Below are 15,761 nucleotides of genomic sequence, written 5' to 3'. Positions count from 1 at the left end.
CAACAATTCATATATCTAGGTATTATCACGTTGCTGCTCTCGTCATGGCGCAAAACACACTTGCATAATTTAATTTAATACAATCACAGTGAACAGCAGCCCGTAATTCTGCGAAACTTCTAAAGTTCTTAAAAAAAATCTACATATTTCCTATTTTAAAGTTTATAAAGATATAAGCTAATAGCCGTTGTACTTCATGTAACTTCGGAAAAGTATTGCACGCGTGAACCAAACTGCTCGCAAAGTAGCGAAAGAAGCGACATATATACACGTCATCTTTTGAGCCAGTTGTATTCGCTCGCGAGAGTAACGTGATTTCGACGCACGCACGCCGAAAGACAACGGGGACGATATGAAATTGTTGAAATTGACATTTCGCACGTCTCTCACGCACATATATATCCACAATCACGTCGATCTACCCTCAATTACACATGCCAACCCTAATGTCGCTTCTGTGCCATGCGAAGCCTAGATACCACACGATCGTCATTACAAGGCGCCTATAACTGACCGTTAGCGGCTGTATTTCATGTGGCCGATACACAGAGAAGATCGTACGTTTAGACAGGCAGCTATGGAAATCGCCAAATGCGACGCGTGAGCTGCATGTCTTTGATGCAGAGATACAAAAGGCACCGCCGCGAACTTAAATATTAATATATTAAAAAAAAATCACGAGTGTTTAAGCCGTAAAAAGATATTTACGATTCATTAGCTGTAATACTGGACAATGCGAGAATATAAAAAAATAGTAGTCATAAAGGGACAGAGCGGACGGTGGCGAACATAGGTGGATTTTGCCCGTTCTCGTGTTTCCTTTATCGAAAAAAAAGCGTTCATATATCCAGTTTATAATGAAAATAATAGTCATGTCATATATCGCAAAAGTCCAAAATATATTAAATTTAACGTATGATCGATTTACTGACTCAAATTACCATGAATATTAAATGATGAACGTTAAATATTTGTCAAATAAATAAAGGATATCCGGATTATTCCAAATTACATATGTAAAAGTTGGAAAAGTCGATGGCTAATATTGATTTTAAGACAATTTTTCTCTTAATGAATAATTTATATATTAAAAACAAGAAATTAGAACCTATATATTAATTTATTTAAAATCATCTCGATCTGAAAATAATCTCCTTTCTTTCTTGCAATATTAAAGATATGGAGGTTGATCGAGATATAATTTCAAAGTATAATTTAAAGTAAAATGAGAATGTCTTATAAAGAAACATTAATTTTAATGCCGTCTCATGGTTAGCTTGATTTAGCTGAGTAATTGACAGTCCGGTCCTCTTGCATTAATGTAACACTTGCCTATTCTCTTTGCAGTACGTCCGTTAAAGATGGACTTAAATGGAGTTGTCGGTCATGTCGTGCAAGGAACGAAGATTTTATTGCAGTGTACGGTACAGGCCGCACGACCCGCCGCCAATGTGACGTGGAAGAACGGAACGCACTCTTTAAACGAGGACGATGAGAGATTCGACATGTTTGAGACAAAAATACAGGAAAATGTGAGTAGATACTACGATATTGTAATTGCAAGTCAAGGTAGGACTACAAATAAGGAAATTTTATTTAATAATTAATTATAAGGCTACTTTTGGCATTCCAGCTTAAAAAACATAGCTAATTTCATTTATCGTTAAAGTCTGGTAAAATTATTTCTTTTTTTTTAGTAGAGGAAAGATAGTTTTCAATAGAAAAACATATTTCGTATCCATTACCGAGTAACGTGAATAGAATTCCTGATACAGTAGATTCTTAATAGGCTTGAATTTCGCATCAGCCTCACCGCCATTTGCATTTAAATAAATGTACGGGATAAGCATGTTTGGTGGTATGCGACAATGAATGAGAGAAGCGCTTCGCGAAAGTTTTGATTCAGTTACTTACTCGGCAAAAGCGCACAGACTCGCAAGTGCCACAGTAAACTTCGCAAAACTACCTACCGGGAAATTCTAAATCGATCGGTACAGCACCTATCGTACATTTTAATTCCCATTTAACGTTTTTGCGGAGCAACAAATTTTCGTGTTTCACCCCGGAAAAAAGTGGCGGAGTCGAAACGAATTTAGAATCTAGGAAGTTTCGACAGTTTATCGGTCGATGTACTTCTCGAGACTTCTTTTCGAATTATCCAGTTTTTATCAGTTAACGATTTATATTTGTGCAAAAACGGAATTTTCGCGCAATTTTTCGCCATTTACTGACGGTTTATCCTATCATTCTTTCGTCGGGATGAAAGTTGTCATACACAATTTCTTTCGACTTTGCTTCGCAAAAGCTACTGGCGAACGTACAATGGAAAGATACGTCGCAAAATTCTGAAGAGAATTAAATTCCGATAGCTCGCTACTGAAAAGAACACATTTTAAATTAGATTTTGGAATCTAGAACAATTGTATTCCCTGTGAAATTGTTAAGTGAAACAAAATAAAAGTTGGTTTGGAAATGAAAGCATCAAGGAATCGTCATCGTTTACTTTCGAGTCACGTGACTCTGTTTTATTCTCGACTTGTAAAAAATCAATTTCACGCCCGAACGAGTAGCTGCACGGCAGCGGCGGCATCGAAAAATCATTAGACTCCTCTACATATCGTGTCGTTGCGCTATCGCGTATACGTGTATATGCATGCAGAAGTCGTAGGCGACACGCAGCTATCATAAATCCATTACGGAAGTATCTGAAGCTATAAAGCCGCGTGCCCGCAAAATGACGGCATACGAGACCGCCCCGCGCCTACGTGATGCAATTAGTGCAAAAAGAAAAAAAAATGTCGTCACGGTTAAAAGTCGTAAGGTAGATAAAACGACGCCGCGTCCCGATAGCGGAAGGTTCTTTATGCACGAAAAATGTTGTCTCGCGAAACGTAAACGTCTATCAACTGTCTTTATTATTCCGCTCTCTATGCGTCGACATACACATGAATTGAATTAACAATATTATATGAAATATCATTAAATCAAAAGTAAATCTGTTAAACGTTCAAATCAACGCTGAAGATCACTATTCTTCAATATATATTATTCAGTATATTATACATACGATAATCTTCATATCAACGGTAATTGTTATCTTCGCGTGCAAATTTAACGTTGCGCCGTAATATCTTCATAAATATAAAAATGCATTTTCTCTTGAATTTTAATATAAGCGTTTGATAGCGATGAAATACACGAGATAACGCATGAACGACGAATTTAATTCGTTTTGCGGTGTTAATTAACGATGTTTGAAGGACTACTGTCCTCCCATTGCGTCTCGGGTGGCGCGTCGGCAAAGTTAACGAATCGTTATTAATGAAACCGTCAGTTCGCATAATTGCGATTATTGATTTCGTACTTTGTAACATTTGCAATTCCGTATGAGTGGGATATCATAATTAGCATTGTTTACTAAGCGAGCCTGATTACAGGAGCGCGACGATGCGACCGAATCCGTTCAGGACATTGCGCACGATAGCAGGTGGCGGCGTATCTATTCAGGCGAGGCAATTACATGCCACGAATTCCTGGCCCGATATGAGCGTCACGTCATAGCGGGATTAAGAGGATCACATTTTTAAGCTCGAGTACACTCTTTCGTGCGAAGTAGGATATTATAAGCTCAGCGGGAGATGGCTTTACAACAGTTTCTCGACAAGCGTTATTCTCGCACTCTGCGGTACACTTTTACGGATTCTCTTAACAAATTGATTGACGCTATTTTTAGGGAAAAACTTCACCTTTTGCTGGATTTTCAATTGCTGAAAAAACAAAGGAATTATACGGTCAGCTTTATGATCGCGAATGTATGTAGATATAACAGGGTATACATTTTTCGTTATACGTGTATCGACTGTTATCGTATTTTCAATGCTCCGTGCAATTATTACGGAATTATTAAAGTTACGCGGAGCTTTAAACGCGCGCTTGCGGTATTGCATTACTTTTATTTTTCGCAAATTGGAGATTGATATGGAAATCCAGCATTTTTTCATGAATCACGAACGTTCGGCAGCGATCAAAAACATATTATAGAAATATGATAACGTGAATATTTTGAATACGTGTTGCGAGTTAATTAGAAGAATCTATCAAAAATAGGTCAAAACTAATTGGATCGGTTCTACTTTTTGCGTTTCATTTTTTAACTTAGAGATTTAAATTTCTGAGAATCTGCATAGCTGCATTACATTACTGTATATTTTTTTACTGCGTATAAATATACTTATCACCAGTTTTATTATTCAAACATAAGATTTGTTAATGACTTGTAAATGATGATCTAAATTATTTCCAAGAGGAATAATTACAATTCTTCAACTTCTTTGTTTATAGGAGGATGATACATTCGATACGACAAGTTTTCTCGCGTTTACAGCAACGGTATACGACAACGGCAAAACATTCAAGTGCTACGCCGAGAATTCGGTTACTCGCACCGAAGATCTGAAGCCAATGAAGGAAGCAACGACGATCGAGGTGTTATGTAAGTATTGCAAGACAATATCGAATTAGTCATCATTGACATGAATCATTCTTTTGCAACAATGTATTTTGTGACCGATAAGACAATTTTAATTTCAATTTTTTTACGATTAAACATATTCTTTTATTTACTCATCCCAAGTATCATAATTTTAATTTAAAAAAATATATATATATATAATTTTATATCATATGTATCTTTTTCAAAAAGAATAACCGCAAAGAGATTGGAAACAAAATTTTCATACAGAATCATATCGTAGTATTAGATTGGTTCAGAAAATACGAAATTTAATTTCATCTAATTGTAAGCAAACATTGAGTAATCTCATAAACAAATTAAATTTGATAACATCTAATTTTCCATTTCACTAGTAATAACAACGGTATACAAATTGTAATCCGTAATTTTTAACAGTTACAATTACGGTTAATAGCGTTAAAACAACAACTGTTGCAACAAGATTGCATTGTAACCCGAAATTCACACATTTCCGTACCGCAGCGAGCATATTCTGCATCTACGGGAAACTGCGAGCTGCAAGAGCGGTTATTAACATTTGCATACACTTAGCCCTTATGAACTAAATCCTTTAAATAAATAACTCTCTCTACACATACATGCACATACCCGTTCGCTATTCATCAGCATAATGCTATGCAAATTAACGTAACTTGGCAACGCGAGCAATCAGTAGAATCTTAACTTGCTGTCGAATTCAAAAACTCGTTCCTTATCTCCGCAATTAAATGTGCAATACGTAAAATTTACTCACAATCACGGCGGGAAAAGGCTAAGATTGAGATTTTAAGACCGGTCGTTTTAAGTTAGGAAATTGTAATAGGATTGAAGATTTATTCCTACCATCTCTTTGCAAAGACTTCCGGCCATTTATACCTCTATACTCGAAATCGCTTTCTGAAAATAGAACTTTAGTAAAGGAATAAAAATAAAAAATAATAATTGAAAATCCTCCAGGTTTCAATTTACACAGCAGAGATCAAAGCAAACGTGTTCGCAAGGAACGATTGAGAATTTTGAAATGATAGAAGTTAAGAAGTTTCATATAATTCAAGAATATTTTCCGTTTGACCATCTGATAAACATTTCTCTTGCCTTTTAAAAGATTGGTTCATATAAATCGCACAACGTTTATACGATTTTCCAGTTGCATGCTTCGGTAGATCAACGCATTGATCTATATGCCGATACGCTATAGACAAACAACTTTTACTGATCTATCTGTAGATGTTTTTACAAATATTTTATTGTGAAATTACTTAATTTTTAATAATTTCAGTAAGGCCGCTGTGTGTATATAACAAATAAATAAAGCGAAATAGCCGAAGACGGCCGAGGCAAGATATTGATGCCTAATAATTTCACAAATAATTAATTAAATTATTGCAATATTAAACAATATTAAAATTTGTTTTATTATTATATTTAATATCTTATGATGCATAAATAATTTGTCTGTCTCTCTCTTTCAAGTCAGTCCTTCATACTAAAGATCGTGATCTTCATTTTATGCAATCACTCGAGAGCTCTCTACTGCTTGAAGCACATTCACAATTATCAAAAAGTGATAATTCTAAAAGAAATCGCAATTAAAATAATTAAAATAATTATTTTATATTACATAACCAGAACATTGGATTATATAGCTAGAAAATTTCTCTCTAGCATTCCACGATAAGATTATATGTTTTCTCTAAAAGTGAATCAGTGGAATTATTATTGATTTCAGTTTTCAATTCTGTTTGACAGTGAAATTCACTGTCTTTCAGTGATATTCCTTGTTTGAATCAATATATTATCACTGAAACAATTTTGAATGTTGCCAGAACACTGAAAATCAGTGATGATTTCACTGATTCACTTTTAGAGAGTAGGTCTTTATTAAGATTATTATAGATTTATGACTTAACGTGTTTAACTCTGAAATCGGCAGTTACAACTTTTTTCATTGAGGACGTGACGTCTTGATTACGTGAGCACGGAAACGGACAAAAAGAGACGGTTGTGTATCTCCCTGATGTTTCCAGTTACAGTGCGAAATGGCGGAGAAACTTTCGTTTTGCAGCCAGAACGAGGACTACCCATGGATTGGAAACGAGAAACTCCAGACATCGAGTTTGGCACGTTTCCAACTCTCCGGCTTGCATCGTGACAGCAACTCTCGCGTCTACGTATTTACGAGAATTTTGTTTTATATCCCCCTCCGTTTTCAAGGGCCTACGTTAAGTGTATAATATTGTGACCTGGACGCATCTAAATTTTACATCCAATTTAAGTTTAGCACTATTCACCTTGGACAAGAAGCAGTCACGAAGATAAAAAGAACTTTACGGTTTTAGATATTGAAGAAAAAAAGGAGAGAAATTTTTACTTCGCAAAAAAAATGAATTCATTAAAAGCGCTTGATCTTTGACACGCAACAAGATTTTAAGAAAGGTTAAACTGACATTTTACACTCTATTTTCACACTAAAATTATAATAAAATGCTTAATCTTTCTTGCTTAAAAATAATTAAAAATAATCAAATTGTCAGTATCAACTTGACAAATATCAAAAGAAGGAAGACATGCTGATATAAAAATAATTGTATTAAATTTTTTAATACAATTAAAAAAGATAAAAATTATTTATTTTTAATTAAACAGAGATTTATATTTAGCGATTACCTCGCGTTTTCCTCTTCATAATTGGAATTTTCTCTGACAATTCTAACTCTGCGGTTAATACAATCTAAATTTTGCACAGTGATTTTCATCGTTTATAATACTTTACTGTTTTATGTGTTGCAGATCCGCCGATAATTAAAATAAAACCGAGCAACATAACCGTTAACGAGACGGACGACTTTTTAATATTCTGCGACTACGAAGCAAATCCGGCCACGCTATTAAAGGTGACGTGGTAAGTGGCCATTATATACTACGTAAAGGAAGATATATACTAGCATGAATTAATCCTTTAGGATAACGATCATTTTCCTGTGGGAAATAAAGGCTGGTTTTGTTAGATAAATTAGCAGCGGAGCTGAAGACATTTATGTTTTACTCTCGCCGCTTTTACATCTTAAAAAAATAAGTCGGCGTTATTTCTTCGCGTTTCATTTCTCCCTATAAATCGGATGAATGCAGGTTACGAGATGACGACGAATTAAACGTGCTAAACGAAGAACATTACGACGGTGGAATCACGGAACAAACAGCGCTCACGGTGAAAAACGCGACTCCCAGCGACATGGGTTCTTACAAATGCATCCTGGAAAACAACGCCGGTCCGACCATTTCCGAGGACGCCGTGCAGGTTTCGGTCTTCTGTACGTATCGCCTTTCGCACGAGACAGAGATAACAGCGGGCAATCGCTGAGCGCGGAATATGGAGCAGTCGATAAAAATCTAAATCTAAAATCGCTACAATCTCGCGCGGATTATAAAAGCTCCGGTTGGCAATAAATCTAAATCCGAAAGGATCCCCATTATTGTGCTTTCGGCGAAACTTCTTATCTTCTTATTTCTCGCGGCGGTAACTTTCAGCGGAGCGCAGTTCATCCTTTTATTAGAAAACGACAGCTTCATTGAAAGCTATGCGATTACATCGGGAATAAAGTTGGCGCGAAAGAGAGTTCGGTGCCCGCGTATACGTACGTATGTACGTACTTTCGAACTCGCACGCGCGCACGAGATTTATACCGGCCGTGCGAAATGTATATATCGCGTTTTATCATGTCAGATAAGCCGGTGGTCGAAGTGATAATGGATCCGGAAACACCTGTGAACGAGGCGGACCGTCAGAACGTTTCGCTGACGTGCGAGGTCGACGCCGGTAATCCGGCGATACTGACAGCCGTCCGTTGGTACTTGGACGGTGATCTATTGAAAGAACTTCCGGACTGCTCGAGGAATAGCACCGCCACGGCGGCGAGCTCCGAGGAATCGTTGGCATTCTGTGACATCGACCCCAGCAAGCTGCTGCTGGAATCTGTCGGCCGCACCTTCCACGGCAACTACTCCTGCGAGGGGAAAAACGAGGCTGGATGGGGACCGGTCTCTCCGAGCACGCCTGTCACAGTTTATTGTAAGTCCTCTCTGTCACCCGTCACTCATTCGTGTTGCGCGATGATAGAAGACAAACTGATGGCGATGCCCATTACCTACGTTTCCAACGTCATAATACACTCGGGGAAATGTTTCGCTGTTCCAGCTCGAATTTTAAATATTACACTTAAATTACATCGCTGTTTTTTCATATCTGCTAAGAAATTGTCTGTCATACGTAGAATTCATAGTAGCAATATTCTAAGAATATATACAAGAAAAAATATAGGTCTCATAACCAAATGTGATTAGAGTGTCTGGATTGATTAAGAAGACTGATTAAGAAAGTCATAGAGGAACTTTCATGCTAAATTTGACAAATAGTTCAGATATAATTTCTATCTCTATTACCTATCTTGATTAAATACATATGTGGTATCGCAGTGCTTACTAATCACTTATCCGTTTTAACTAATTTTTCGTACCTAAATAATTCTCGCTATAATTGCAAGATTACTTTTTTCAAGTGTACGTTATGCCCGTGTTTTGTACGTGTTTTGAATTTCCATAATATTTTCCCCAAACAAAAATTATATTTTACATTAGTTATCAATAGATATTTATGAGATATGCTATTATAAATAATAATCCTCGAATCTCGTCTATATTATCAAATAACACATTGTTAAGAGCGGTCGTTTATGTTCAACACTAATTGTTGCAGCAATAAATTATCGATTGCGGACTTTATCTCATATATGTACGCGACCGATATCGTTTACCTACGATATCTTATTACATTAATCCGATTATATATTTAGCGAATATCAGTTACTCTCCCCTTCTCTCTCTCTCTCTCTCTCTCTCTCTCTCTCTCTCTCATACACACACACACTCTGCATCCCTGAAACATTTCCGCAGATAAGCCCGGCCCGGCATCGATAACGTACGAACCTCGGCAAGTGGTGAAGAAACAAGCATTATCCATCACTTGCTTCGTTTTGGACCCCGGCCGGCCGAGGGTCTCGGGCTTCAGGTGGCAGCGCGGCTCGCACCGACTTCCAGACGAGAACGAAGCCACACTCTTCATCGAGTCAGTTAATTTGGAAACCGAGGCGAATTTCACGTGTCTGGCGTACAACGAGGCCGGTGACGGAGAGCCAGCCACAACGTTTATCGACGTATCGGGTGAGTGACATACGTCAATGCGTCTAAAATTGTATCCAGCAATTACTGGATTTCATGGCGACATTTTAGAATCCGTCCATCGGTAACATATTTTTGAAGATTCAAGTAATTCAGTTTATTTTCTGCAGCACATTCGGAACGTATATTTTTGGCCAAATTCAATTTAAAAAATCGGAAGAAAATTCTAGATTACTTAACTTTTATATATATCACAAGCTTGACACTGTTTCATCTCTTTTTTTTTCGAATATTGCCTAACGTAGCACGTAAAGTAATATAGCATATCTATTCTTATACGATAAGTCTGACATGAACATTAAGATTTTATATTGAACGGAGCTCTTCTATTCCTAATAATGAACGACATAATGGATTGTCCGACGTTTCTCGCGTAATTATTGAAAATGACAAATTCCATTATGCTTAACCGAGAGTTATCGCTTCTCATTAGCGGCCCCGGCGTTCATTAAGAAGCTCCCCTCGTACCGCGGCAACGTCTACAACTCGCGTAACGTGAGCATCACGTGTTGGGTCGAATGCGCCCCGATCTGCAATATTTCCTGGCTGAGGGATGACATTCCCATGGACTTCACGAAAACGAATCGATACTACGTGTCGAACGTTTATCATCCGCCTGACCCAAGGACCAACGACTTCGAGAGCATCCAATCGACCCTCGTATGGAATCTGACGGTCTGGCCGAACGGTCAGCTCGACCGTGCCGAGGATAACGTCAAATTCACCTGCAAGAGCAGCAGCAACGGGATCGGCGCGGGCGTGGAGAGTAGTACTCACTTTCATGTCGAGTGTACGTTTCATTCGAATCTCTTTCTTTTTTTTGCGCGCGCGGCGATATCTCTCTACCTGCTTACATTCCATTTATAACGCTCCATTTTGCGAGATTGTAGAGAGAAGAGAAGAGAACAAAGATCTTCTTGTTCCACACCATAAGAGAGAATTCTATGAACTTAATGCAGTACAAATATAAAAGATTCCTGACTTAATCCTGACGAGTTTCTTCGAGTAAAGTGCTGTTTTTAAGCACATTAAAAATATCTATAAATTAAGAGAGGAAATGCATACAATTTTAAATATAGAAGCTTATTTTTAATTTACAAAATTATGTTGCGTGTAGACTTTTCGTATTTTTTGAAAATAAATGACTAAATTCGATTTTTTATTCAAGTCCCTCCAGAGGAAATCACAATATCGAGGAAGATAATCCATGTGATCGTGGACACGATACCCGAAACCGTCGAGTGCAACGCGAAGGCGCGACCGACACCGAACTTTCGATGGTTTCGCGAAGGACTATCCACTGATACCATTATGGAAGGCCACGTGTTTGACTGGAAAATGCCAATACCACGGCGTAGCAATGGCACTTACTATTGCGAGGCGTGGAATCGTCATGGCTCCTTGAATATCTCAATGATCATGAATGTGCAATGTACGTTTCATATTGCGTCTTTAGATTTTTAAATGACTAGTCAAAAAAATTTCTACATTTGTGCAATTCTAAATGTATGTACAGTTGTGGACACATCGGTTGCGACACTTTTTTTATAGGTTTCCAATATATATTTAATATACATAACATATACTTTATAAATAACTAATATTTTGCAAATGCGAACTGCGATGTACTATCTTTAGTCTAGAGACAGTATAACACCAATCGTGGTCCGCATTTGCAAAATATTAGTGTGTTTTGAAACCTATAAAAAAGAAAGTGTCGCAACCGATGTGTCCACAACTGTACATATTATACGTATTGAAAAAAGAGCGAGAATTAATTCTTTTTGTCATCTAGATTACGTCGAGACGTTCATCCTTTATTTTAATGTTAAAATATATTTTTCTGCGCTCGCTCCTCTCCTTTTCTCAAAATATCATTACGAACATATAAAAATTCCTTTAAAAAGTAATCTCAATTTTTCCACGTGCTCCTGACGTCTAACGGCGATGTCGTATTTTCCATGCAGTTAAACCGGAATGCCATATAGAGAAAGAACGATTCGACGGCCAGGATTATGTCGTTTGCTCAGCCGTCGCCAATCCGAAAGAGACGGATTTCACTTGGTCATTGAAGAACGAAAACGACACGCTGGAGCAGATCGCAATAATGCGAAACGGAAAAAGTTACATGCTCCTCGACACCTCAGTGACTAACTTCCGGACGTACGTGTGCGTGGCGAACAACACAATCGGCCACTCCGTAGCGTGTGAACGCGACATACCAGGTACAACGAACTTTTCATTGATTCGCTGATATCGTGCTTATACCTGCAAAAATAGCAGTATTTTTTGAAACGCGCGTTTCTACCTGGATTATTTGAAAATATTGTCGCGTTCCGAAATAACTTTTCTATATCGATTAAAATATGAAAAAAACACATGCGAAAATATTAGCATAGTGTAATATAAAAACTTCTTTGTAACGACTGTGCACGGAGTTTGTAAGTTTGCATTATATGATTGAAGCATTGTTGAGACTAAAACAGAAAGCGAAGTTTTCCAGTGTGTTATAAATGAATTTTACGCACATACGATAAAATCAAATCACTACAGTATATATAATATCGAAAGTGCAATATAAATTTTTACATACTTACAATAAATTAATATAATTTTACATAAATATCATCTCTAAAATGCAACTATTTCGTAATATTGTTTCTTTACTCGTATTATATTAAATAACGATTTAATATTTTTGAGTAACAAACATTCAGTAACACATTTTCATAACCTATTAAATTATAATGAGAATAACTGTGTCAATCATAAATATTTAGCAGAATTTATCGCTTTACAGCCCACCATGGAACTAAAAGTAAGTCGTGCCTGTGTCATTTCAAGCTTTATGTGTATAATATATTTTATGTATAATTACTATTTGTGTACGTATATAATTATTATTAGTTATACTCAATAGTATATCATAATAAAAAATCATATATATTTTTTCACTTTTAACACAAATTTGATTAATTTTAAATGTAATATATCGCGATACGCACAAGGAAAAATCTCATTCCCCTTTCCTCTATTTAATACATTTATCTGCAGCAAAAGTTATCATACAGTTAAATTGAACGTTGTTACCTTTCTGTACTCCCGCTTTCAGTATTTTTTATTTTAACAGAAACAATGAAACCGTTTTTAATGTATCATTGTCCTTGTATATATCGTTTCCATGTTGTTGCCGATTGTTGTACATTACAACCTATCGCGTTACAGGTCATATACCTTGGTGGCATCAACTGGAGGGTAATCTGCTACTGATTATTATCGTAGTGGCGGTGGTCATGATATTGGTCCTAATACTAATCTGCGTGGCCATTTACATCGTGTGCCGACGAAAACGCAGCCAAATGAAATGTAAGTTATCACTGATATATTATATCGTTATTTACGACGGCTCGCTCGTCGCAGCGATTTGCATGATCTAGGTCGTAAAATGGGATTTCTTCAAGCTCTTTAATCAAAATCAAATCGATAACTTATATAATTATTTCGAGCGTGAGAATAGCGTGCAACTTCTAAATTTTGTCACTTTTGAGAATAATTTATTTTAAGACCGAAGTGAGAAATCCAATATTCCGTGCAAAATCTGAATCTGCATATGCATATCTGTATCCGAAATATATTTCTGATAAGGCTTCGAAGAAATTCGATCTAACAACCTGTAATCTAACTATTATTACAGTTATATTATTATGGTCTAATATGATCAATATATATGTTTTACATCTATATATATATATATATATATATATATATATATATATATATTTAAAATGGCTCATAAATAAACGTTAATATTAATTTATCTTCATATCTTAAAATATATTCGTCCTAAGTTAGAACGTTGCAAAGTAACGATGTTTCTTCCATACGCCTTGACGATATATTCTTTTATTCCTGCCAGTAAAAACATGTTATGATATCATCTCTGTGTTCATATTCTAGTATATTTCATATTATTAATGTAAATGTAATTTATTAATGTAAAAAGTATTTTCCACGTAGTTAACACACCACTTATTCTTTTAAGTTTTTATTAACTATTTACTTGTGTTCACTTTTATACTTTTTCTGATTTAATTCAATGTAATATAAAATATTCTTAATGGCTTAAATCACGCGTAATCGTAAGTACATCAAAGTTATTTTAATCACATGATGTAAAACATTAAATTGATTTATTCATATGATCTTTATTTATAAAACGTATTTATAGAACGAGTATATTATTTCAAAAGACCTTTTATATTTCTTGACAAAGTTCTGTTAATCCAGTCCGCGCAAACAGATGTAGATATATCACACATTGTATACAATATTATATTACCTTATATAGTTTATGCTAAGTAGAATAAAAGCATGCTCACACACTATTTGATATTTCTGTATAATGTAGCTAAACAATGTGAGATTTCCATTTAGATGGAGATATTTATGAACAATTAAAAAGAAACACATGCTACGCTGCTGTAATGTTGGCCAATATTAAATTATTCGGTTTTATTAATTTTCTTCTGTTATACAATAAATGTAATTTCAAATATAAATTACAATACTACATTGCGGTACGTTGATATTATCCTCATCAAATTTAAAGCTATGTTAAATATGAGGCATAATACCGCACAAATGAAATAACTGTGCAAGAAATAAATTAAACAAGAATACAGAGAAAATTTTTTGTCATCGAGTCCAATTCTGTAATAATCACAGAGGAGATAAGTAGAGTACATACATATATATTTTAATATAAATTTAATCTCTGTTTGAAATGAATCAAATTAAAGGTTTCCATTTCATAAATTAAATTTATTTTTTAAATTAATGCAATGTACTAGTCTGAATATAAAAATATTTTATACTCATCGATTTTCAAGAAGAGATTTTATATAATTTTATATCGTATACATATTGTTAGGAAGATATATATATAACAATAATTACAGAAAGAAATATAATAACATTAACAATGAGATTTAATAATAAGCAGTGAAACTAATTTAAACCACCAGTATAATAGTATCCATTAAGTTAATATTCGTTTATTAAAATATTATAACACAATAACATCAAATCGTGCTAATTTTGGATTGGCAACTAGTCTGGACTCTTTAATATACAACACATTTATTTATTGTTTCAAATTGTATTATTGCGCGCTAAGAATAGACATTAATTAACAACGATCGATCTGAGGTTTTTACTCGTAAAGCAATATAATATTGTTCGCTACATATTACTTCTCGAATTAAATGTATAACATTCAGGTACAATAAGGTTAACAACACTATAGTCAGAGAGACGGAATCTATTTTCAGTGCCTTTCTCAGCACAGCTGCCACTTAAAGTTAATCGTTCCATAATAATTGCGGCAAGGAGTACGTTCGCATCCGCAGTAGTAATTAATTGCTGAAATTCTTCCATCTTGTTTCTCAACTTTTTCGCGATTTTTTAATGAATTGCTTGTAATTCTAACAATATAACTTTTGCAAAATAAACGCTGCAGATATTCAACAGAAATTGAATGTAGATACTAATAAGGTTATAAAGTTGTAATTGCTACGTTGTTTCAATGCTTCGGACGTTCATTTATTTCAAATTATTTAACTGGTATTTTTTAACTTTAACTATTTAAAAAATTTTCGCCATAGCATAGAAAATGTAACAATAAATTTGCTTTAAAAGTTATGCATCTTCAGTGTTCTTTATAATGTACATATAAAGTTATAACAAGAAAATAATTTCCACTTGACAAAAAGAAATATACTCACATGAGCTTCGTATAAGATTAATAACAATTAACAGTTAACGTTATGGCAGCGAGCATGTGTTTGTTTAGTAGTTTTCACTAACACGAAACTGATTCGTTTCTGCTCTACTTTTTAATTTGGACTTGCTAAACAAAACACAGACAGTACTCGGGTGGTCGAGCTGGAGGAACGCGAACAGTAAGTACAAACCGCAGCACACTGCGTTTTCTTTCTTATGTTGTTTTAGTTAA

The 15,761-nt window shown here is 35.3% G+C and overlaps 1 protein-coding gene across 4 annotated transcripts in view; it reads left to right on the top strand.

The window, feature by feature from the left end:
• LOC105456125 (hemicentin-1) overlaps window positions 1-15,761 on the top strand; it is a 154,839-nt gene that overhangs the window by 116,777 nt on the left and 22,301 nt on the right. For 3 of the 4 annotated variants that reach the window (XM_011699945.1, XM_011699943.1, XM_011699946.1), the window contains exons 6-16: window positions 1,348-1,532; window positions 4,342-4,492; window positions 7,304-7,415; window positions 7,643-7,824; window positions 8,238-8,582; window positions 9,464-9,730; window positions 10,182-10,538; window positions 10,917-11,180; window positions 11,716-11,973; window positions 12,549-12,566; window positions 12,974-13,114. In XM_011699945.1, coding sequence (XP_011698247.1) covers window positions 1,348-1,532; window positions 4,342-4,492; window positions 7,304-7,415; window positions 7,643-7,824; window positions 8,238-8,582; window positions 9,464-9,730; window positions 10,182-10,538; window positions 10,917-11,180; window positions 11,716-11,973; window positions 12,549-12,566; window positions 12,974-13,114 — 2,280 coding nt within the window. The remainder of the gene's footprint in view (window positions 1-1,347; window positions 1,533-4,341; window positions 4,493-7,303; window positions 7,416-7,642; window positions 7,825-8,237; window positions 8,583-9,463; window positions 9,731-10,181; window positions 10,539-10,916; window positions 11,181-11,715; window positions 11,974-12,548; window positions 12,567-12,973; window positions 13,115-15,761) is intronic. The other variant, XM_011699944.1, reaches the window with a different exon arrangement.

Source organism: Wasmannia auropunctata, unplaced genomic scaffold, assembly GCF_000956235.1.
Source record: "Wasmannia auropunctata unplaced genomic scaffold, wasmannia.A_1.0 LD335767.1, whole genome shotgun sequence".
NCBI classification, from domain to species: domain Eukaryota; kingdom Metazoa; phylum Arthropoda; class Insecta; order Hymenoptera; family Formicidae; genus Wasmannia; species Wasmannia auropunctata.
The sequence above is the reverse complement of the archived record's forward strand: the minus strand, read 5'-3'. Positions and strand labels throughout refer to the sequence as shown.